This window comes from Chiroxiphia lanceolata, chromosome 8 (assembly GCF_009829145.1).
Source record: "Chiroxiphia lanceolata isolate bChiLan1 chromosome 8, bChiLan1.pri, whole genome shotgun sequence".
Lineage (NCBI taxonomy): Eukaryota > Metazoa > Chordata > Aves > Passeriformes > Pipridae > Chiroxiphia > Chiroxiphia lanceolata.
In genome coordinates this window covers 19516499-19540217 of record NC_045644.1, presented here as the reverse complement: position 1 = coordinate 19540217, position 23719 = coordinate 19516499, and the positions used below count along the sequence as shown (strand labels likewise).

The 23719-nt window shown below is 39.4% G+C and overlaps 1 protein-coding gene across 5 annotated transcripts; it reads right to left on the bottom strand.

The window, feature by feature from the left end:
- Positions 1 to 766: 766 nt before the first annotated feature.
- ZFAND4 (zinc finger AN1-type containing 4) lies at positions 767 to 22253 on the bottom strand. Of its 5 annotated transcripts, none has more exons than XM_032694163.1 (10): positions 22140 to 22253; positions 21165 to 21467; positions 13820 to 13895; positions 13651 to 13718; positions 12942 to 13128; positions 9062 to 9209; positions 7049 to 8230; positions 6373 to 6427; positions 3932 to 4049; positions 767 to 1670 (listed from the first exon to the last, which is right to left on the bottom strand). In XM_032694163.1, the coding sequence occupies exons 2-10, from the start codon at positions 21346 to 21348 to the stop codon at positions 1535 to 1537; spliced, it is 2154 nt and encodes a 717-aa protein (XP_032550054.1). In that variant the 5' UTR covers positions 21349 to 21467; positions 22140 to 22253; the 3' UTR covers positions 767 to 1534. The 5 variants fall into 5 exon arrangements, with proteins under 5 accessions (XP_032550054.1, XP_032550056.1, XP_032550057.1 ...); XM_032694165.1 differs by having other exon boundaries at positions 3932 to 4046; XM_032694166.1 differs by having other exon boundaries at positions 7388 to 8230.
- Positions 22254 to 23719: the final 1466 nt, after the last annotated feature.

Here is a 23719-nt window from a genome sequence, read left to right as displayed (position 1 = left end):
CATTTTTTCCAAGCTCGTCACTCCATGAAAACTTCAGGTTTAAGAAGTTTCAAGTAGACTACATGAAATGGATTTCCTCCAAGGGTGAGATTCTTCAAGTTACTTCTCCCTCTTTCAGTGAGTGTCTTTTTTGGCCCAACTTTTGATTTTCATTCTCATAAGCTGCTATTGTTTGAGTGCAGCATAGACCATTTTAATACCACAACCAACTAAGGATCTGAGGACTTTGATAAGACAGGGACCATGACATTCGATTACACAGATACAATGTGGGGGGATTTCTTTTGTTTTAGTGGTTTGTTGTAGGTTTTTATTAATATCTTTATAGTGGAACACTTAATGCAACTTATATAAAAATATTTCAGAAGCATTAATGGAATGAATTAGGAAAGTTTTCTAGTACGTATATTCTTCCAACATCACTTTCTGCAGTAGCTGCATGATAATTAGAGGTGTTTAATGCATTTACTGAACTGCCCTTACACAGTATCAGCTGGAGGGAAGAAAGGTGAACATATACTATTTATTGAACATCCATTCTGCCTTTGCTAGTACTTCTGGAAAGTAAGACTTCAGAAGGTTTATTTAAAAGCACACAGTGTTGGTCACACTATTCCTAATGAAGCTGGTGGGAATTCTTCTTCAGCATGAACAGATATGAGCCAGTGCTTGTGGAAAAAAAAATTAAACATATATATGCTCCCAACAGAGCCCAACTTTCAATTTAGGAACATGCTGTATGAGACAAGTTATTTTGTGCATTTAGAACACATAAACCAAAATAAAATTTAATATTTATTAGAATTTCTTCCAGTAACAGCATTCAACATCTTAACAAACCAAGTTGTGAAGTCTTAAAAAAATCTAGGATTACAAAAAAAGTTAAAATAAGTTGTTTCTTATATTTAATGACAACAAACAGGGAACCTTCTATTTAAAAACAAACTTGTCATATAAACAGTATTATTTTAAGAAAATGTGATTAAGATGATATGTAATTTTTCAGAATGGACACACAATGTATGAATTCCAATCAGAATGAAACAGAGGGGCTGAACACACTATCCCCTTAAAAAGCTCAAAACAGGCTGTTTGAAGAAAGGGGAAGGAGGAGGATCTTTCTAGTGAAATAACTTAATGGACAAAAACGCAAGAGTACAGAAGACATTACATGACACCCTCATTACAACACCCCCTCAACTCTGGTTATACAGTAAAGTTAGTAAAGTGCATCTTTAAAGACTTGTCTAGTGAAATAGCTTTTCCAAATATAAAACACAACACGTGCAGTAACAGTTAATCATAGTGTAAATTTTTAGAAACTAGTTTTTAACCTTTCATTCACTCAAGAAGAAAAGTCTTAACTGCAGTAGTGTTCACATTATTCTTCGACAGGATGCATCCTCATGTGCTTTTGTTACTTGGCAAATCTTCAAATATGGAGCATGGCAAAATTATGCAGTTTAAAGCAAGTGCTTCTCTCAATTCAATACAATTCTTCAACAGCAGAATGGCCACATGCAGCACAACCACGTCAGATTTTGGGAAGCTTTGGTGCACTAACGATGGGATTGGTCTCCTGCAAATACCTTCGCCCTGCACTCTTATAGTCGTAGGTGCAGGTGTGGGTCTCTGCATAGCGGTGTGTTGCACAGAAGTTGTTTCCACATCTGAAGAAATATCAGAAGTTACAAGAAGCTTTTAGAAGCTTTTAATGCTCTGACGTGCTGGGAGAGCTTTTGGTTAATCGTGTTATTTGACATAGCTGTTTGGATTCTTAACATTCTTGACTGATAACACTAACTGGTGGGGTAAACAAAACAAAACAACATTTTTCTAACTGAATGTTGCAGTTTTGACCCAACAGTCTCTTCAACTGGTAAGCTAAGCAAGATCAGTACTCCTGGAACCAGCTAGCAAGGATCAAACACACTTATAAATTAAGAATTATAAGCTTTGCTTTACTTTCTTTCTTTTTTAAAGACCTCACACAATATCAGTAGGTGGAATTCAGAGGACAAAACCATGGAACTAAAATAATGGCATCAGGTGAAATCCATGTAATGCATTTCAATTCAAAGCCACCACATCATTCACACCATCAAAAGAGTTGTTTAGTTCGGCACAACTTCTGCCTGGCATAAACTCAGATTAGTCATTTAAGATTAATAAATACAGATTTATGCAGCTGTAAAGACATCAGACAGACTAACTACAGGGAACATAACTTCCTATATGACTGGAAAACGGTGCATCTATCCAATATCAGCTGCAATTTCGATGAGTTAAGATTATGATTTTTGCCTTCAAACTTCACAGTTCAGCAGCTAAGACCCCTAACAGGAGAAAAGATATCGTATCTGATCTGGACAAGTGCTTTTAAGTGGAGACTGATATTAGCTTTCTGATAGCCTAATTATTCAATAAAGATGCTTTCTGACAGTAAAAGAATGACATCATTCAAAATCATAATTCTCTTTGAAATTGATTTAAGCATTACCCATCCAAATTACTGTCTCACTATTAGAATGTAACCCTGTATTTATTTATCTGTTTATCTGGGTTCATAATAAACTCTTCAGCTATTGTTCCAGTGGTTTTGTGTGTCTGGTAGTAAATTCGCTTTTCTTTGGTTCTTGGTCCCATAATCACCACTTCTCTCATACGAATGTATTCTCCATTTGGTTCATGTTCCTTTTGTAGTAAAAGGTCATATGGTTGCTCCTTCTGAAAGCAAACCAAATACTATTTTTGGAGATGTGCAATTTCTCCCCTTTATTTTTTATCTTAAGCGAGCTGCTTAGTTACTTTTAGAAGAGCTTGCAGCTATTCATTCAGCAGGGAGTGTGCAGTGTCTAAAACTGTTACAAAATCAAAAAGTGAAGAGTCAGTAGGGAAGCAATTCCTCACCCTGAAACTCTCCTATACAATTCTCCAGTGGCTGAAGTCTTGTTCATTTGGCTGTTGACTGGCATGGACCAAGATTAAGCTCTAAATGCAACCCTCAAGGTTGATTAGCCCCCAGCCTTGATTAGCTCATGGGAAACAATACTGAAAAAAAAGTATCTTGTGGGAGAAAATTCTTAGATAACCAAGATGAACAGAAAAAGCAGGTGTTTTTTTGGTGGTTTGCTTTCTTGGGTTTTATTTGTTTGTCTGGGGGTTTTGTGTTTTCATTTGTTTGTTTTTGGTTTGGGGTTTTGCTTGTTTGGGTTTTTAGTGGTTTTCATTTGTTTGTTTTTTGTTCAGGTTTTGTTTGTTTCGGTTTTTTGTTTTGGGTTTTGTTTTGTTTTGTTTTTTTAAGTTCCTCATGATCACCACCAAGCGCCAGGTCTCATAGCGTTGTTTGCAAGTCATGAATTGGGGGACCAGCACTCTGATGTTCTGCTTTTGAAATGCTCTACATGCTCAAAGGTGACTGAAGTCTTGCAAGAAACAGAACACACATAAAATAAAAAATTTGTTGAATACAAATTTGTATAAATTCACAATCTGTGAAAATGTGTTGCAATAGAATCACATCTGAGATTTTCTGAAAAACCAGTTCTAACAAAACCAGTTTTTCCTCAAGCTGTTAATCATATCATTATTGTCAAGAAACTTCGCAGAACATGTACCTTTAGCAAGTTCTACTCACACCAGTATAAAATGTCATTGTTCTTTTTTTGTTATCGTGTTTTTATTTCCTGACATCTTCCATTCTGATACCTTGCATTTCTTGATCTTCCTGGAAGAACATACACCTCAAAAGCAGAACTGGTACAACATTCCTGAGTTTTAATTCCTGCAGTTTTGCTGAAATGAGAAATCCAACCTTTTTGAAGGTTGCCTTTTAATCTTCCATGCTTAAGGAATACCATGCAGCAAAGAAAACTTTTTGGTTAACTCAGCTATCAATTTTAAGTAACAGCTGGTTATATGCTCAGCCTACCTGCACTCATAGCTGGTTGCCAATCCAGTTTTCTTGCCACAAAGAAAGCAATGCTTTGTAATTTTCTTTTTTGCTTGAATTAAGCCATTCACAGGTGGAAGATGGGTTGCTTCACCTGCTTTCAGAAGTAGAAAGACATCAAAGACATTTTATTTTAACTTATTCACAGACTAGTTAAATGTTATCTTTTGAAACCCAAATTCATTTTACATTTCTTAGAATACTTCAGGTGGGAACCCCAAAGCCTAAACAGAGAGGGGAAAAAAAACCCCAACCTGAAAGTCAAAACAGAAAACACACCTCAAGCCTATGACCGACCACCTTTGGAAGAGGCATCACAATGTGGGACCTAGAACTCTTATTTTTAACACCTGTTAAAAGCTCACATAAGCAGGAAGTTACAAAAGAAATTAAGAAACACGTCTCAAAAGGGTCTTCCCAAATGCAAAATGAACACATATAGTGTGTGACTGGGAAAACCACTGCACACAATGGCTTTACAAAGAATCAACTGGGCAATCCAGTAGCACCTAGTATATTCAGTGTAGTAGTCTGCCAAAGAAGTACTGCAACATTTTAAAATCTTGCTGGTACTCCGTAATTTCAACAAAAGTATAGTATTAGACTACAGGCCTCTATTTAGCTATATGGTTACATTAGGTACTTTGTAGATTATTTGTAAAATTTCTATACTTTAAAATTTACTTTACTTTTTGCCCTGTAATTCTTGGCCATTGCTTTATTAACTGGAGAGCATGTAAAGAAAAGGTATCTTCCTTCCCTCTGTAAGAGTAAGCTCTTTGTCCACAACTTGCTTATGCGTTATTTCCCTCGTGCTGGGACAGTGAAAGTGAGCAATGCATCCTCTCAAACATTCTTTCAGTTTTTGTACCATTTAATTGTCAGGATGTTCCCAAAAAGTGATCTCATGAGTTCAGAAGTATTTTTTTGTCCAGGACACTTTTAATCCCAACATAAGTCACTTCTTAGCTGAGATACAGCAGGCTACATTCAACAGCAGCACCAGGCAGTCGCTACACATTGCAGCCATCATTACCATCCTCGCCCATCCCACTGCTTCCTAGCATCGAAACTTCCAGGTAGTGTTTGCCCATGCTAACATCTTCATCATCTAAAAGTACACTATTTCAGTTAGCCCAGTTCGTGGAAGAGACAGAGCTTGAAGACAGACGGCCCTGTGGACCGTAAAAAACAACACACCTGCCCTCACATTTACGGTCCCTACAGCAACTACACTGAAAACTGATTCTGTCTCTCAGCCAGTTACACAACAGACATGTTCCTCTCAAAAGCCTGCATGATATGATGGCACCAACTTGGTCTTTCTCATGTCTAGTATCTTTTGTCTGACATAAGATACACCAGAGCAGTGTCTTCTTCATAGTTCTATCCAAAATGATGCTGATGTTATTAGGCTTTCCCATCATGCAGACATGGCTCTTAGGTATCACCTCTGTTACCAAGGAGTAGTTAAGGACAGACCTGTTTATTAATTATCTGACAAGTGAAAGCTGCACCCCAGTTGTGAAACAAAGGCAGAATCCACTACTTTAGCAGCTTTTTCTCCCACACTACAACTACATAATTTTTCCTATTGCAGCTGCTATTTGAACATCTATTTTCTAGCTCATTCTCTATATCTAGATCTTAAAATCCTGGAATACATGCCTGCCTCTTCCTAAGGTCACATAGAAAGAAAAGAAAACCTGTAAGCTGCAAGTCAAAGATGTGAAGAAGAAAAATTAAATGTGCTGATAATCTTTAGCTCACTGTCTGAAGAGTTGTAAAAGCAGTTTTAAAATTAAAAGTTTTAATCTAGACAACTCCTTCCCTCCCAGGAGAATTAATCACATAAGAAATTAATATCTAGGCATAGCACATTCATTTTCAGTATATGTCAAGCATTAAGCATTCCACAGTTACCAAGATTAGGGTGGAAAGAATGATGATCAGTACAAAAAATAGTGAAAAATCTGCACTATATCAATGTTCTTCAGCATCCATGCCCTTATTGCTTCCTCCCCGCTTTTCTTTTGCTCAGGCTGTAGTGCTAAAGAGAATGCTACTGATAAATTTGGCTCCAATTTTAGTAGACTCAGAATTATTCACAGAACTGATCATTTGGAAACTTTAGCGCAGAAAAGTCATGTTTATATCTACAGATTACATGCAGGATTCATTATGTATTAAAAGGTTTATGTCAAAAAAAAGCAGTTATGTCAACTTAAGATCTGGATGCCATCTGTATTTTAACGAATTGCTTAAAAATATTAAAAGTTTAGTCATGCTATAGACGTGCAAAACAAGAAGGACTCTAAAAGCCACATGCCTTACAAAGATAAATTATTTTTGTCCTCTCTCTGTGTGATATACCAGGAAAGATTAAAGAGTCATCTTTAATCATTGTGTAAGTTACTTACCTACTCTTTTCCCTACAGCTGCCATACTTCCATTCATTCCAAGCCCGTGCGCAGACTAAAAAAAAAAAATTTCCACAAGGAAATTACTAGCAGATGGAAATTAAATGAAAACTTAGGCAGTCTGGTATTGGCTTATTTGGTATCAATGTTTTATCAATCAATGTACCTACGAAGAGTCCAAGACAACTTTTGCAGACCAAGTTAAAATTCTGCAATATAAAGCTTTATCCTAAATGACTATATAATAAACCTCCCCATACTTCAAAACAACAAAGCACATTAGAGCTGAAGCTTGGCACAGCTTGGCACATATGGTGCCAGTCACAGGGCACACTTTGGAATCAATGACAGTTGGTGAGCAGCAGAAGTCAGATGACACTTCTAACACAGACATTCATTATTTCTACCATTACAATAACTAACAATTTCAGCTGTGAACTGAACAAACACTTTAGTCTATGAAAAATTACTTCTAGGACCTGTTTAGATAAGGTACTTAAGATACCAACAGAAATTCAGAAAACAGTTTAAGACAAATCGGGGATTTAAACACACCTCCCGCTCCCCTCATCTGCCTTTCCTGACAAGACACATACATACACACAGAGTAGTTTTGTAATACCAGTATCAGAAAAGACAGGAAAACTTCGATTTCTCTGGATGCATTAATACTCACTAGAATATATTCAGCAGGTTCATTTGGAGGAGCAGTTTTCCTAAAGCTTTCTTCCTGAAAATGTTGCAGGTTTGTAGGTAGTACAATACCAGAAGTCCGAAACCTGCCTGTACCACAGGAACTCTGTAAACTTTCCCTGTTTGTGCTTCGGGCCAGCGAAGCCAGAAATCCTAGGTTACTTACAGAACTCACAGATTCTTTGGATGCCTTGCTAGCCACATCTGTAATGTCCCTATCCTCTGCTTTAGAAATTACATCAGGTCTTTTTCCAAGAGACTCTACTTTCACACTACAAAATCTAGCAGTCCTAGGAAAAGAGGAGTCTGCTATGCTACGTACTTCCAACGACTGAAGCACATTTGGGGAGGCTGCAGATCTCAAGTTACCAGCCTTGAAGCATCTGGGTTGTGCTTGTGGTTTCAGAGAACTGTGACATGCCGCTTGCGCTGAATACCGAAGGGGTGACAAAAGCAGATTTTTCTGAGGACTTAATTCACGAGTACGGAGAAGACCAGTTTCCATTGCTGCAGTGCTCAGCACTTTGCCAATAGGTTTTCTATGCTGCTCTACAACCTTAGACTCTTTGTCTCCATCAGGCAGCTCAAGCTCTGGGTTCACTTTTCCCATGTCATATATCTCACCACACTGTTCAGTGGTGCTTCCTTCTGCTAAAAAAGCAAAAGCATCGGATTCAGGTAGGTGTTCTTCTTCTGTTCCATATAGTTCTCCGTTTGTTAGATTTGGAAATAAAACAGCATCCTCCTCACTTGCTGAGGTCACATTTTCAGATGCTTTTTCTGAATTCACAGGCAGGGATGAAACAGGAGACAGAACACTATTTATAGGTAGTTTTGCATTTTCTAGTTCGACGCGAGATATTTTCGGTGGTAACCTGATGCTACCAACTGGCTGAGACCAAGAGTTGCTCTGCCAAGTGTCATCTTCCTTAAGGAAGTGATTAGCTGTGGATGGCATTGTTCTGCCAGCAGTGGCCAAAGTAGCCAATGCCGAAAGTGCATTTTGGGAAGACTCCGACTGATGCAAATTCCCAGGAGGAGGTAGGCACGACTGTCCGATGTGGGGGAGCACTCGTAAAAAGCGGTGACGAGCAGCAGCCACTGAGCCACTAGATGGTCGAGGAGTTATTGGAGGACGAGGTTTCACCTTGACAGTTTTCTTAGGCTATTAAAAACCAAACCAACAAAAATAAAAAATAAAAATAAAATAAAAAAACCCCCCACAGATAGAACAACAGTTAGTATTTGAACTCCAATTGCATTCAAAGACCTGACTGAGAACATATTCCAAGGAATTCAAACAGCGTAAGGCCAGAAAGGACCAAATCATTCCTTCTACTCTGTCATATGTTACTAGCCATCAAGACTTCACCCCAACATCTGAATATTAAAATAAAAGATTATAATCAGAAAATGCTTTTCAGTAAATAGGTCATATGTCAGAGAAATAGAAAAGGGAAGCCAGAATGCCATCAAAGTTATCCAGAAGAACTTCAGGCCTCAAACGCAACAAAAAAATGAAAGAAAGTATAACTAGTCACACATGAACACCAGTGTGATGTTTTATCTTCAAGGTAATCTCATTCTTGAATTTCACTTTATGAGCTTTTTAAGTTACAGTATTTCTAGTGAAGTTTCATTTAGGAGAAACATTGACTTTTACCAGAGCAATACTGCAAAACAATGCTATTTGAAGTACTGGAAGAAAAAAAACTCAAACAAAAAAAACCCTCAAAACCCCACCCAACCCAAAAAGCCTACCCATGCAAATAAATCCAGGACCAGTAGTGAATTCTTTCAATTAGGACAGACAGATCCAAGGAAAACCAACACCCCTTCGCAGAATGTTTATACAAGAGTATTTACATAACTGATGAGAAATCCTTGATAACTTCACTTCCCAAGACAGCAAAGTATCTGATCTGCTTTTTAGAAAAGCCAGCACAAGGAAAGCCCTAGCTATTTTATGACAGAAAAACTGAAATCATAATTTCACCTTTTTACTCAGATTCATGTTCTCCATCTTTGCCTTGAGCAGTTTCATTTTATTCATAGTAATTGAATTCTCAATAATCTGTTGCCCAGAAGGTGATGCCTCTGTCTCATCTTCATCATCAGCATATAAATTATAAACTGAACCACTGCTGAAAATAAAAGAAAGTTTGTATTCAGCATCTAATCAAGTAATTTAATTATGTTTTCAATGTAGAGTATTCTCACAACTAGGAAGTCATATCCGTAGTTGATCTGTTGACAAAGCATTATGTAAAACTGTATGCAAAGACATTTCAAATCCATTTATCCACATAAGCATCCCTTGTAAGAGCAAAGTGATGTTGCCGAAATCTGAACATCGCCACGCTTCTGGGAAGTTGTTATATCATATACAGTTGGTTCACACTCACTATATATTTTCCCCACAGAGGGGATATCCAGTTCCACAAATGTCTCCTGAAGATATGCCAAAGCTGTTAAGTGTGTGACTCAGACAACAAGCTGATCAGTTTTCCAATTAACCAGACACTGGCATGGAAGGAAAAGTCCAAATTTCTATCCATCCTGAGGGGTGTTCTCACCATAAATGGAAATGGAGGGGTCACCCGTGTGGATGTGATATTCTATTTCTCCTTTTCAAAATATAAAAAAAAAGAAAAAAAAAAAAGAAAAAGATCAGTTTAGGTTTCCAAAGAGTCTCACATTTGGAAAAAAATAAATAGATTAGAACTGCTAATCCCAAGACAAAATATTTTAACTCAGTAGCCACCGGAATTTTATAGCACGACATTTCCTTCTTCCATCCTGCATTCTAAAAGGCTGCAAAACCTCAGTGCTTTAAAACCTCAGTGTTTTAAAATCATCATCTAACTTGTTTTTCCTATGAAGCAATAAAGCATTATCACTAACATTTCAACATTTGACAGTGAAATGAAAGAACCATCAGGAGTGTCCAATTCATTACAAATTGATAAATTTGAAACATTGTATGTAGTACATTTTAAAGTGTTTTAGTTCTTCCATTAGGCTGTCAGCATCCAGAAATCATGACAATCAGGCAATTCCCCTGTGTTCATACAAATGTGTTAGCAGATTTAACTCAAATTTCTAGTCTCAAAAAAGATGAAGAACTAAAGGTCACGAGAAAGTCGGTACAAAAAAAAAATAAAAAAAAATCACTAATTAGAGCTGGCATCTTACCTGATTCTTGGAAATATTCTGCTGCCCTTAGTCAAGAGCCAGTATTTTTTGTACTGACTCTCCAAATCCATTTCCCTAAGATGTAGCAAAATTCCAAAGGTAGCACAGCTGGGAGACATTATGAAGAGCAAGATGGCAGCAAATTCAAAGCAAGAGTCAGCAAAATAAACAGTCAATTCTTACCAAGACCTGAATGGTTCCATATGGGGACAGTCAGCATGCATATTACATACCTCTCCTGGTAAAAACCCAACACTAAAAAAAATAATTTCAAAATTTTAATTCTCAAAGATTTAAGTCACCAACTCAAAATAATTTGTTGAACTTCCCTTCCTTCAAGGTAAGGATAGAAAGTAAAGTGGCATTTCTCATGTTTGTTTGGTTTTTTTGTTGCCTTTTTTTTTAATGCAAAAATAATAGTTATCCTTTTCTTTTTAATTTTCTGACTAAGTAGGGGCCAAAAATACTAAAAAAAAAAAAAAAAAAAAAGAAGTAACACAAGGATTGTTTGCTTTAATGTATTGTAAAATTATAAAAGTTGGACAGGGAATTTTCATCTTCATGATACTTTCAGCCTATTTTCCAATAAGTAAATTTTAAATTTACTTTGTCCATAGTTGTCAACATTCCTGAACTCTTGCTTTTAAAATGCATGTCTCAAAAATTATTAGCTTGCTGAAACCCTTTTGGCACCAGTATCTGCCCATCCTCCACTACAACTTCAACACTCTTCTTTTAATCCAGAGACAATGATCATTGTATGCATTTACAGTTTGTCAAGTTTTAACCATTAACTCAAGCACAGATAAAATAAAATTATCTGGAGACCTATAAAACAACACTGAAACCAATGTCTCATTTCTAAATTTCAGTCACTGAATCCTGCTCCACACACACACACACAGAGTGAGAAAAGCTGATAAACAAATGCCTCAAAATGCTCAGTCATCAGTAAACCCACACACAGAAACACATTTAACTGTCAGTGTGGAAAACACTAGTATTCAGAGTGATTCACAGTCTTCCTCTATAAAGATCACATGAAAAGGTCTGATTTGTTCCCATTCTCTCCTCCCTTTGCTACTTTTTCCATTTCAACACACATAGACACAAAGATTTGAACATGTAGGTGGATACCAGGGAGCCCATTCTACTCAAAAATGAAAGTTTGAGCTCCTTATGACAACTCCTTGCAATAACTCACAGTATAGCATCCACAATCCCAGCTTTTTGGATTGGTTTGGATGTTCGCTGGAGTCAAAAGGTTAGACAGGAACGATGTGGTAATAGGCAGGGTATCAGTGAGAACAAGAATTACAATGGATTGCTCTTTGCAGAAGTGTATCCAGCCCAAAGTAGCAGCAAAGTTGTCAGTTCTTACCAATCATGCTTGGTTTAACCAACACAAACCTACACACAATACCATATGTGGCTATTTAGTGAAAGAGTGCAGGGGCCTAAAGATCACAGATCAAAAATATTTGTATCTTTTCCTTCTCTCTAGTAATTGTATATCAAACACCAGGTCTTTCTACTCTATATAACAATGTGGGAATTCAACCTTGATATTTCAGTCAGTCAGTACTTTTTAAGTACAGATCTTTTATAGAAGTTTATAAGATTAGTATCACTGAATACAAACACACTGAATATAAACCCAGTACAAAGCTCTTGCTTTCACTTTGCAAACAGAAACAAGAATAGTCACTTAAAACAGCACAAGCCTTAGCCTTGGAGAAAATGCAGCTAATTCCAGAACAGGGACTACTTTCCTCACAGTTGTACAACTATTAAGTCCTTGAGGGGATAAAAAAACCCCCTACCCAAAAGCTGCAGGATAAAACCAGAATGTAATAATTTTTAATAGATATTACCAATTTTGATAGCTTTAGAAAAAGACTACTAAACTGTTCACTACATTGTAGTAGGTTAAGCGCCACACTTGCTCTTCTGATGATAACAGCACTTTGATTCTGATAGTGATTGAAACAAGCTTGGTACCTCAACAATAGCTAACCTGAGTCCTAATTACATCCAAAGGCTAGCTCTACCAGTAATTACTTCAGTACATTTAAAAAAAAAAAACACACAACAAAAAAAATAGAACAACACCCCCCAAAAAAACCCCCACAACAAAGTCACCCCTCCCCCCCCAACCAAACAAAAAAACCCCCCAAAATAAACAAAAAAACTCCAACAAAACCCACAGGATTTTGCACTGCCAATCTACTGTCTTCCTGACTAATCATTTCGTCAAGTCATACCCATAGGGAAAAAAAATTATGCCCTGAACAGAGAAATCTTTACAAAACTAAACAAATGCCTTAAGATGGAAGAGAAAGCGCTTAACTGAAGGTTTTAATATCTTATATGGTCAAAATGACTCTGCTGTGAAATGCTGCTTTTCAGAAAGGGTTGGAATGTTGAGAATTGCCTTAAGTATGAGGTCAGGTTTATCTCACTATATTAATGCACACAGTGATTAAGAGAACCATCAGCATGACCACTGACCACAAAGCACTACTGTGCTGCTAGGCCACCCAGTTACAGCAATTCAATAGACCTTAGGGAATAATTCTTGCATATTCCAGATATTCTTTTGATAAAGTCAACAAATAAAGCTGAAAATTATACAGCAACCCACTTTTGAAGAATAATATAAAGATTAAAACCAACTTTACCTCAAAGACTCAGATAACGGTGTTAAAGTGCCATCGCCCCGGTCAACCACACGGAAGAAATTCAACCTATCTCCTTCTCGATATACTAAGAAGGTAACTTGTTTGTTGGATGGCCCTTTCTCCCAGGTCTTGTCTCTAGCAGGATCCATGTATTCAGCCATTTCCCTGATAGGGTCTTTCACAGGAACTGCAAAGACAAAAAACCAAAACAGAACCAAAACATTATTATTGTTGTTTTGATCAACTTTTGAGAGCTCACCTCGGTTTCTAACAGAAATTCCCAACCTACAAGATATGCTGAGTTTTTTCCCAAGTGAAAGTTATGAAGGGTATTTCTCCATTTTCATTTCTATACAGATGATCTACATAACGAAGTTTACCATCTGACTGAAACGATGCTTGATTCTTACCAACCATATTTTAAAAACTATTTGTATAATGACATTACAGTATCATTTTTTCTTCACGTGAAGAATTGCTGATTTTATGACTGGATGATTCTATACATACAAATAAACTAAGAGTAAACAAAGTGTATTTGGTATGCTAAGAAAGAAAAGATGGGGAAAAAAAATCCCTCCGTTTTTGTTGAGTATTTTTCCAGTTAGTTTGAAATTAAGTCTGATTGTCTAAAATGCTTAGCTAAGAGAAGCTGCTTACAGTTATAAGACATTGAAAGACCACGATTTTTAACTTAGTTAACACCTACCTCTTCTGGTGTTAACAGGTCCACCTCGCATAGCCAGAACTAACTTCAGAGTGCAGCCTTCTGAAATGCTGCAAATAACAACAAACAAATTCTTATAGCATTTTCTGTTGTTTATGCTAACAGTCATTTAGAAACATTAATTAGAAACATAATTTTATTCTATACTTACTTATAATCATTCAAACAATAGTCATCCTTCAGTTCTGTATTATTCCAAATTAAGTGCTGCTGAGAGACAGGAATACCTAAACAAAACAAACAAACGACTAAAAATTGGAGCTTGGTAGAAGGGCTTCTGGGGAGTTTTAATTCTTTAAAGAGTGTGGGGCTGGTGGATTGAAACTGCATCACAGGAGAAGGCAGAGAGGAAGCAGGACAGGGACAGGCACTTGAGCAGCCTTCAGTCATGATATCCAACATCCAAACAGTTATTAAAAACAAAGTTAAGATTTTCAGAAGGCTTTAGCTCACACACAAAGTTCAATGTTTTGCATCAATAAGGGGTCTGCAGAAGTGTTCAACTGCTTCAGGCTTACTGAATATTTCCTCTTTTTATAGTCATCAGATGAGGGAGGTTTTTTCCTGTTTTCTGTACCTCAGAACTTTATGTCTACTGACAGGAAAAACAGGATAAAACCTGTACCTACAGAACTGCTGAATAATTTAATCACAAACTGATATTTTGTATTATCCACAGTACAGACAGTCATATTAAGGTAATTGGTGGCAGCTCTATTACAGTAGTGACAACTGCAAATGTGGTTTTATCCTGGCTTGGTTTGGAACCTGAGAATTCACACATATAATTTAGTACCATAGAGGTTAATTAAACTTCTTCATACAAATGCTTTTTTTCTGGGTGCTCTTTAGGCCATCAGAACATTTTATTAATATCCAGTAATACTCATTTTCAACTCAAGCTCTGGGATGATTTGGCCATTTTTTGTTAAAAGAAAGTACACATACTGAATACTTGTTCCTTACTAAAAATCCATATTCTACACAAATAACTTTTGTTGCTTTTTGCCTGCAGAGTCAACTCACTTAGATACAAATATAATACACATTAAAGATAACAAGCATAAGCTGGTACAACCTGAGATCTTCACACATTTTTACTAGGGTGCTACCACCTTCCAAATTTTGGATAGAATACAAATGAGGACAGTTATGAAAGGGTGAGACATCTCAGATCATCAAAAAAAAAATACAATTAAGGCTAAAGGAAGATGAATAGCTGTCTTTTTTTGTCTTTGGGAAAAAAATCATCCCTCCAGCATCAAAAAAGTTGTTCAATTTGTCTAGTGAAACCCAAGTAATTAAGATTTCACTGTGCATTCCTGACAAATTTTAATTAAAATGAAAATCTATAGAGGCCAAGACCTACTTTTTCAAAAAGGTCTAAACACTACTCCTCAGACTAAGAAACAAAAGCTATAAATGTATTTTCCTGAAGGTTACATTAAAATAACCTTATATTTTTATTCATTCCATGTTCAGATACTTAAAGGGAAATGCAAGTGGCAATGCCACACAGAAGAACTTCCCAAAATACATCTGGCAAGAGGTAAACACAAAGATGAGAGCCCTTCAGCTAGTTTCCAGAAACATCTCAGCTTCCAAAGGCTGGCAAGGATGCTCAGCAAGCTGTGGCAAGAGGTCAGTTAAGTAGCCCCTTCCTAGGTAAAGGCACAAAGCTATGAACACCCATCATCAGCGAGGAAGAAAAGGAGACCAGATTCTGGTGAAAGTTCAAGAAGAATAAACAGGCAAGTAGGAGTTCAAGAAGAATAAACACGCTAAGGAGATGGCCCTGGGCAGAAGGAGGAGTGTACTTTGGAGGAATTGTTATTCTTTAAGCTTTAGAAATTGGAATTTCCTTTTCTCACTACAGCTCATACCTAGACCCTCCCTGTTTTGAATGATTAATACAACTTTACTCCACTTGGAGGGCATTTAACAAGAATCTTATATCCTCTGAAGTCCACAAGACATTTATAAGGAGAATATGTTCATATAGTAGACTAACATAATTGCTACTATATTCCCAGCTATTTAATAGCTGGTTATAGGTTATGTTTTAAGTCTGCCTTGTAAGAAAAAAAAACAAGCTGGCAAGAGCCAGCGAGTCTACAGTGAAGTTTTCTGTGTTGTTTTGCACTCTTCTGATTACAAACAATCATTACTGTCTTCCCTTGTTATGGTTTCAGCAGCCTCCAAGGAGCAATTTCCAATTACTCTGATAAACTGAGACAGTATTTGTTAAAAAGGCTGGCTTGCAGCTGGCAATACTGGAGTGAAACATGTTTTTGCTCATTCAACAATGACAATGTATTTTTGATGAAATGAACAGATGAAAAGATGATACTCTGCTGTAATTGGAAACAGACACGTCTTTATTACTTATTCCCTTTCATGCTGCTTTCTTAGAATTCTGTATTTCTACATGGAGGAAATGGTATGTGCTTTATAGTTTCACAGGCAGCAAAATACGCATCAGCTGTCTCTTTTCTGGATTATAGTAAGGATTTCTTGAGGAGACATTTATACATGGGATCAGCATGTAAAACTGCCAGCAATTATGAGAACTGTGATATACCCATCCACTAACCTTCCCCCTAAGCAGCACATGACAGTATCACTGGCCTGCTCTGAATCAGTACTGAGAGGTAAGTACAGCAATCAGCTGCATCTCAGTGCTCAAATGGAAGTGAGCTAGGCAGGTGATGCTACAGGAAGACAGAAGAGTTTGCAGACTATCTATTGAAACAGCTGCAGATGAACTGACAATCTGACCTACCGAAATGAGGGGAGAAGAAGAGAGAAGCAGGTACTCTATGCTGTCTATGAATCAGCATAGCTTCCTCCCTGTACTCTTCTTTCTGGCATGCTAAGTAGGCTCACCACAGATGATGTGGTCAAGTCTGACCCAGAAAAAAAAAATCTCTGTAGATTTCAGAACAAACTTTATTTTATGTTGTGGGTACAAGGTTACTATGTTTAAAAACACCCCAAACATTTCACAGTCAAAATTCAAACAGTGTACTTATCTTTCATTCAATGTTGAAACTGTTGGAGCCTCTGCTTAAGGAGAGGCTGGGCTGACAGTCTTGTTCTCCCTCAGAAACTAGCTACACTAGTAAGAGGTGCAAAGGTTCATAACTTACAGCAGCAGGACTGCTTTCCTACTGTCAAACTCCCCATCTCTGACCTGCGTGACAGTAACCATGGCAGTGTAAATGGCAGTCAGCACTGACCTGCTCTTCATCCAAAGGACTGACAAAGAAGAGACTAACAAGAGCAAATCTCCAGTAACTGAATACAAGTCCACAAAATTTCCTGACAAAAGTGACTTTACTTTACACCTTCCAGATTCTGCCCTGGGCAGCCACCTGATCTGGGCAGTCTTGCATTCACAGGAGTCTTTTCCCAGCTCAGAAAAGGCACAAGCTTAAAAAATGTTTCATGAACTTGTAGTATCTATCAGCACAATAAACAGGCAAATGATAAATCAAACAGAAGACGTAGAGGAAAAGAAGTAAACAGAAGAAAAGCAAGACTGACTCTGTTACAAGCTCATTACACTCGTGTAATCCACTTCTCCAGTCCTGGCAGAAGCACAGCTATTTTCTCTAATGCAAATAGTAATAAATATCATTATGACATACTGTGAATTCACAGAATATTGAAAGAAATTACAGCATTCACATGAAGTTTGCTTGACATTCTTCCAGTTCCTTTTGTTTAAGGTGAAGCTGCTGTACATAGGTAGCAAAATAGTGACAGCAAAAAGACCAAAGAAAAATAACTCAGGTGATGAATTGAAAGTACACACAAATACAACAACGAAATTGTTGTTGCATCTGTCACTCCCTGCTGAACACAAGCATTCGAAATTAAGATGTATTCTGAAAGCAGGTTGTTTTTCCCCTTTGCAATAATACAAAAACAAGAGAACACCGAAATTTTCATCTAAAATGGTAGATGTTTCCACATACACAGACCGTAAAATTTAGTTGCAAGTACTCACTGAACAAATCATGACCAAGTTGTTTTTTTCTTATTTTAAAGCTAGCTATGTAAATGAATGCCTTAACACTCCATACTGAAGAATGCAAATTAATCCCCACAAGCCAGTAACAATAATACCATCACCAAATCCCAAAGCCCACCCGCTCCCTTGAGACTCAATCTTATCCTACCAAGCAAACATGTTTACAGTTATTACCTATGGTTCTTTAACAGATGAAATTATTAACCACTACTAGGAATACGCTACCTGAACGTTCTGTCTATAAAATCCAGTGTAATAATTGGTGTTTCTGAATGAAGAACACTAAACTTTGCCCAGCCCAGCAGCTACAAGAACTTGTGCAACAGAGAAAGCAAAAAGAGATCTCAGTTTAAAAAACCTCATTACTTCTACTTTCAGTGAAATCCAGCTTTTTTAAGTACTGTTCATATGCTAAAGCTCAGTCTTTCATGCCACCTTGAAACTCGGATACCATCCTATCCATGTCCATCAACACATGATCCTGCCTTCAAAACCAAATAACCAAGTAAAACCAATGGAGTAGGTAGCACTGCCAGCAGCACTATGCGTGGCTGTGTGTATTCCAGCTTTTAGGCTACCAGAAGATACAAAGGGGGCTATTTCTTCCACAGTGAACCATTTTAAAAGGCTCAGCCAGTGAATCTGAGACTAGAAGTGATTTACCTTAGGGGTTTCAAAGTCAACATCTATAACAAATCTTGTGCTTACTTAGCATGGAACATATTTGAGGACAAATGCCTGGATCTGATATGCTTTATCTTCAACTTATGAGCAGACTTGCACTGAAATTTCAGATGAATTAGAACCCATTAGTAAGTTTTTACCTATATTCTTCACTGACTAAAACCCACTGAAAACAGATAGCTGGAGACATGGAGCTCTTTCTTAGTAAGGTATCAATGTCTACTACAGCTGTGTAAACAAAGTCCTTCCATATCAGATTGCTAATAGGCACCAAGAATGACAAACAGTATCTGAAGTATACAAAATTCCTAACATGCCATACATATTATGCTTTTTTATTACAGTGCAGAGAGTCTACAACTATTGAGATTCCAGTTGTTGACAAAGATCAATTTGTCTTGTTTTAATTTCATTATTAGCCTCCTACAATTAGAGGTACTGGTAATATTTGACCAAATTTGTTACCTTCAGATAAAATTCTAGATTTTTTTCTTGGAGGTTTCCAGTCTCAGTTCATTTTTTCAAAATGTGTCTTTTTGCATGCTTATGCACTATCATCCTCAGCACCCAAATGAGTCTACAGAGACAATACATATACTAGGGACCCTAGATAGTCTTCCAGCAGCACAGGAAACATTCTCCAGCCAGAATTGCAGCTTAAATGAGAGAGATTCACACCCCAAGAAAGTTGACACAATACAATAACAAAAAGTGAAAACCAGCAGTGGAAACAGGAACAGATGTAAACTTTCTCCTTCCCATGCTAAATCACAACAAATTTAAAATTTTTGCTCCACCTGAGTGATTTATTGTTTGAATTTGTGCCCTATAATAGGAACTTCATCACTGAAAAGTTGTTTATTTTACATGCAATAGCAACTACAAATGCAACATAAAATTAATTTGTTATTGTGTATCTGTTCCCTCCACACATAGCTGATCAATTTGTTTTCACTCTGTCTCCCATAAATTGTATTAATAAGCACATTACAGATACTTTAACTCTGTTATGGAGTATCAAGGTATTTCAGCTGACTTTTAGCAATTCAATGATAATCACCAGTGAACTCATCTTCCATGTTTAATGAAATTTACTTACTAATAATTAATTCTATACAGCAGGCACCTAAGTCATAATTACCTTATCATCCTATGAACTACAATACGTGAACAAAGTTCTGAATAAGCAATATTGTAACTTCATTACTGAGTTGTTCTAGTAAGAAAATGATGATACTTTTATAAGCTAGGCACACCCAGGCTACAATAATAAGTTGCAGGTATAATTCAGTACATGTATTCACAGTGTCATGTTTTGGACTACAAGAAATACAAATTCCTCTTCTTCACATCTCCCACTGATCTCTTAATGTATCTTTTAAAGCTCACTCCTTCAGAGATACTGCCCAGATAACCTGCCATCTCCTGTACTCTACTGCCTCTGTTACCTTTTAATTCACCCTTTGTTAGCATTCTGTGCATCTCTCCTACACCTACGTTCAATTATAGAGAAGAGAAACCCTTTTTCTTTTCTTGTTTCACCTCTAGCCTCCAGGAGCATCTTAACACGTTCTCTGACTTGTGATTAATTATGGCCCTGTCCACAGGAAACAAAAGCATATCCACACAGCTGCACTACTATAGCTAGATGGATGTAAACTACAGTTACCTGCATGGTGGAGCTTCTGCCATGTGGATCTCAGTAATAAAAACTCACCCCTATTGTTGCAATGCTTCTGTGTTTTAAGACTTGTGCCAGCTACCTTTTTTTCCCCCATCCCTTAGAGCAGACTTCCATAAGAGGAGAAGAGTATCTTAGATTAAAGTCTAAAGCATCATATTACATCTCTCAGAGGATGGGTTTCACACAGACAGAAGGATGAAAAACACAGGTATACTAGGGAAAGAGAGGATCCCTTTTCTTAAAGTTAGCAACTCTGAAACTCTCAGCTTCTGCAGCTATAGATCTTTAACCTCTCCAAAGTGAAAAAGAGAATGCAATGCTTGAAAGTAGTTAAAATATGTATATCTAAATATTTCAAATCATATTCTTTCATGCAGGATCATTCTCAGCATAGAGGGAAAGGAGTAAGAGAGGACTAACCTACACCTTTTCTTCTTGCATAAGCATCAGGATTGGCCCCATAACTTAAAGGAGCTTTTCACTTCGCAAGATGTGTCAACTTCATCACTTTAAGACAAAGCACTGCCTAGCCAGACCTCTAACAGCAAAAGATCACTCACCTAAAGAAAATTCAAATCTGTAACTTAAAGCTGCCTTTGGGATTTGCCTGCACTGCAGTTGCTCTTGTGACTGCAGTACCATAAAAAAACCATAAACTGACTAACCTAATAAGCAACAAGCATAGCAGCAAGTTTAAAGTATGCTCAGTTACAATAGAGACATACTGCATGGCTCAAGATTATATCCCTGCTGGTTAACAACCAACTTAGCTCAGAGAATCCATAACCTTTTTAAGATTAACCTTAATAACTGTGTATAAAATAACCCCAACAACTCAACCAACCCACCAGAAGAGCAAACACAGCAATTCCAGTGAAGCCTAAGCCATGAACTTATAGGAAAAAGAAAGAACAGAAAAACAACTCAACTCCAATTAAATCTAAACCAAAAACTGAGCACCTAGCTTATATATATACACTACTAAACATTAAAGTTTTCTCGTTTGATTTTAGCAAGTATAATTTTTAAAACAAGACTTCCTCTCTTCCTCTAAAGTGATAAAGCTTACACTGAAATAAGAGAGAATAGTACCTTCCAGTCTTTGAATTTTAGCTTTCACAGAAATAACTGTTTCAAAGGGGGAAACTCGCAGTTCAAAGCATGTTCCTGTGAGCGTTTCAATGAAGAGCTCCATAGTTTCATAGAAAGGAAGCTTGTAGTGAAACGGTCCCATACTATCCTTATTGAAAAAAGGAGGCTCTTTCTTGTTGGCCATTAGAAAGGATTTACAACTTCCTTGTAAGAAGATCTGTCAGGAAACTACGTTCCACTTCTAGCCAAGTCAGCTTTGAAGACACATGTGGTGCACTGCTGTTCATCTTTAGGAGTTTTCACCTATAAAGCAAACAAATACAGTTTCAACATCTGAACATAACTGTTAAAGAGAATATCAATTTATTCTTGATGAACAATAAAATTCTTATTCCGAAACAGTAAGTTACTACCTCGGTAGTGCAAGATAATCACAAAATATATTAGTGATGTTGTAGTTTTAGGACTCTCGTTTCAGTCAGCATTCCAGATGCAACCTGCTACCCTTGCTATTTCTGTTTCCACAAACGACATGACAACTGGACGCCCAACACCTCCCGAGAAGGGCTGAGCCCTCGGCAGTGTCAGAGATAGAGGAAAAACTCCTAAAAGGCACAAAACCAGGGACCGGCCTGGGCTCGGGGAAGGCAGAGTTGGAGGCGGCAGCCCGGCCCAGCGAGCCCGGGCAGCCGAGCGGAGCGGCCGCGAACAAAGGCGGGCGAGCAGCCGCCCCCTCCCGCCGCCCCCGCGCCTCGGGGCGGCCTCGCACCCCGGGCAGGGCGCGGGGCCCCGCCGCCTACGACCCCGGCCTCCCTGCCCTGCACGGACACCGCCGCGCCTGCGGGGCTGGACCCGGTTGGGTCGAGCACAGCCCCTCTGCCCCGTCGCGCTCGGCGCTCCCGCCGCAGGGTCCCCGTGGGAGCCGCGTTCCCCAGGACCCGGAGCCCGCCGGGCGAGGGCGGGGTCTCCTCTCACCTGCCGCCGCCGGGCCCGCTCGGGGGGAGACACGGCTCCTGCCCCCCGCCCGCTGCAGGTCGCCGGACCGGCCGGGCCCGGCGGGACGCGCGCACCGGGAGCGCAGCCGGAGCCGCCGCCGCCGCCGGGGAGGCAGGACCGGGAGGCGCCACCGCCCGGCAGCCCCCGCGCTGCCCCGCCCCGTGACGGCCCCGCCCGAGGGCCAATGGGACGCCCGCTCTCACGCAGCTCGGCCAATCAGCGCCCCAGAGGGGCGGGGCTCACGGCGCCTCAGGGGCGGGCGCCGCCGGGCCGCTTGTTATGGTCGTTAAGACGCGGGGCGGCCGCGCGTGCGCGGGGAAGGACCCGGATGCACTTCCCCGTTGCCGGCGTGCTCCAGGCCGGGCTGGACCGGGCTCCCGGCACCCAGCTCCAGGGGAAACCCCGCCCACGGCGGGGGGTGGAACGGGACGGGCTTTCGGGCCCCTTCCCTCCCAAAGCGTCATGTGAGTCTGTGCAACGCCCACAGCGCGACCGGCGGGCCCGTGACAGCGGCGGCCGCGGGGTCTCCTGGAACAAGGAGTCCAGCGGGGCCGGGCAAGGCCGAGGAGCGGTGGCACCGGCGGCTCGCCCCGGCCGGAGCGCTGGAGGGGCAACGCCAGCACGGACACCTTACGCTCGGCCCGAGGGGCTCCCGGGGAGTGCCGGTGTGTCCCAGCGCAGCGCGCGGCCCGGCCGGCACGGGCGGGAGGACTCGCAGTGCGCGCAGCTGCGCCGGTGTCCCCGGCCGGGACAGGAGCGTTCCTGTGGCAGGGGCCAGAAACAGCTCTCGGGCACCTTCACTGAAGGTCAGCGCTCGCCTCTGCTCCCGCAGGCCGGTGTCCAGGAGCAGAGCTTCCCTCGGATGATCACAGTCTAGAGAAAACAAGCTTATCCTATTAGGAGGTGCTAATTACATTAAACACTTTACTTTCCATTTAGGTTTTAAATTATGCAAGACCTACCCTGACTAGCTGTTAGGCTTTAGGCCCAGTTAAGACACTCAGAACAAACACTGTGGCTTTCCACAAGCATGTAGCACATACAGGAGCACTGTGACAAGAGCTCCTGGGCATTGAAACACTGGGCCTCCAGCTCTGCTCTTCAGAGAAAAACGCAGCCATGGTTTATCAAATTTGCAAAGAAAAACAAAACATAAGAGAACAAACAAAAAACCCACAACCACCCAAACCAACATCACTCATCTAGCCAAAAGTCGGTTAAAAAAGTCACCACTCAGACCAAAACCTCCCAGAAGTGAAGTGCCTAGACCAAGCTCCCACAGGTTGTTAAAACTGAGGACCACATATTTTAATATGTGAAGAGACAAAGGGAAAGGCACAGAGACTCTCCCTGTGCCAGCTTAGAAAAAGACTGGAGGGGAAGAAAGGTTCTGATCATCATAGTGCAAGTTTATATCAAGAGCTTTTCTCTGCTGAACTTTCACATTTAAGTTTAAGAAACACTTTAAGGCATGAGCTTTATTTTTCTCCTACTTCAAGAGCTTTTGGCCCTCAGGGTTCTTGGCTTGTGAACAGCCATCCTTGCAATGCTATAGAAGT

Excerpts from the sequence above, each read along its gene's own strand:
- ZFAND4 (XM_032694163.1), bottom strand. The coding sequence starts at position 21,348 with ATGGCCAACAAGAAAGAGCCTCCTTTTTTCAATAAGGATAGTATGGGA. Across the intron at positions 13,719-13,819 it reads TATTGTTTGAATGATTATAA|CATTTCAGAAGGCTGCACTC; the intron begins GTAAGTATAGAA and ends TGTTATTTGCAG. Across the intron at positions 9,210-12,941 it reads CCGTTATCTGAGTCTTTGAG|CAGTGGTTCAGTTTATAATT; the intron begins GTAAAGTTGGTT and ends TTTTATTTTCAG.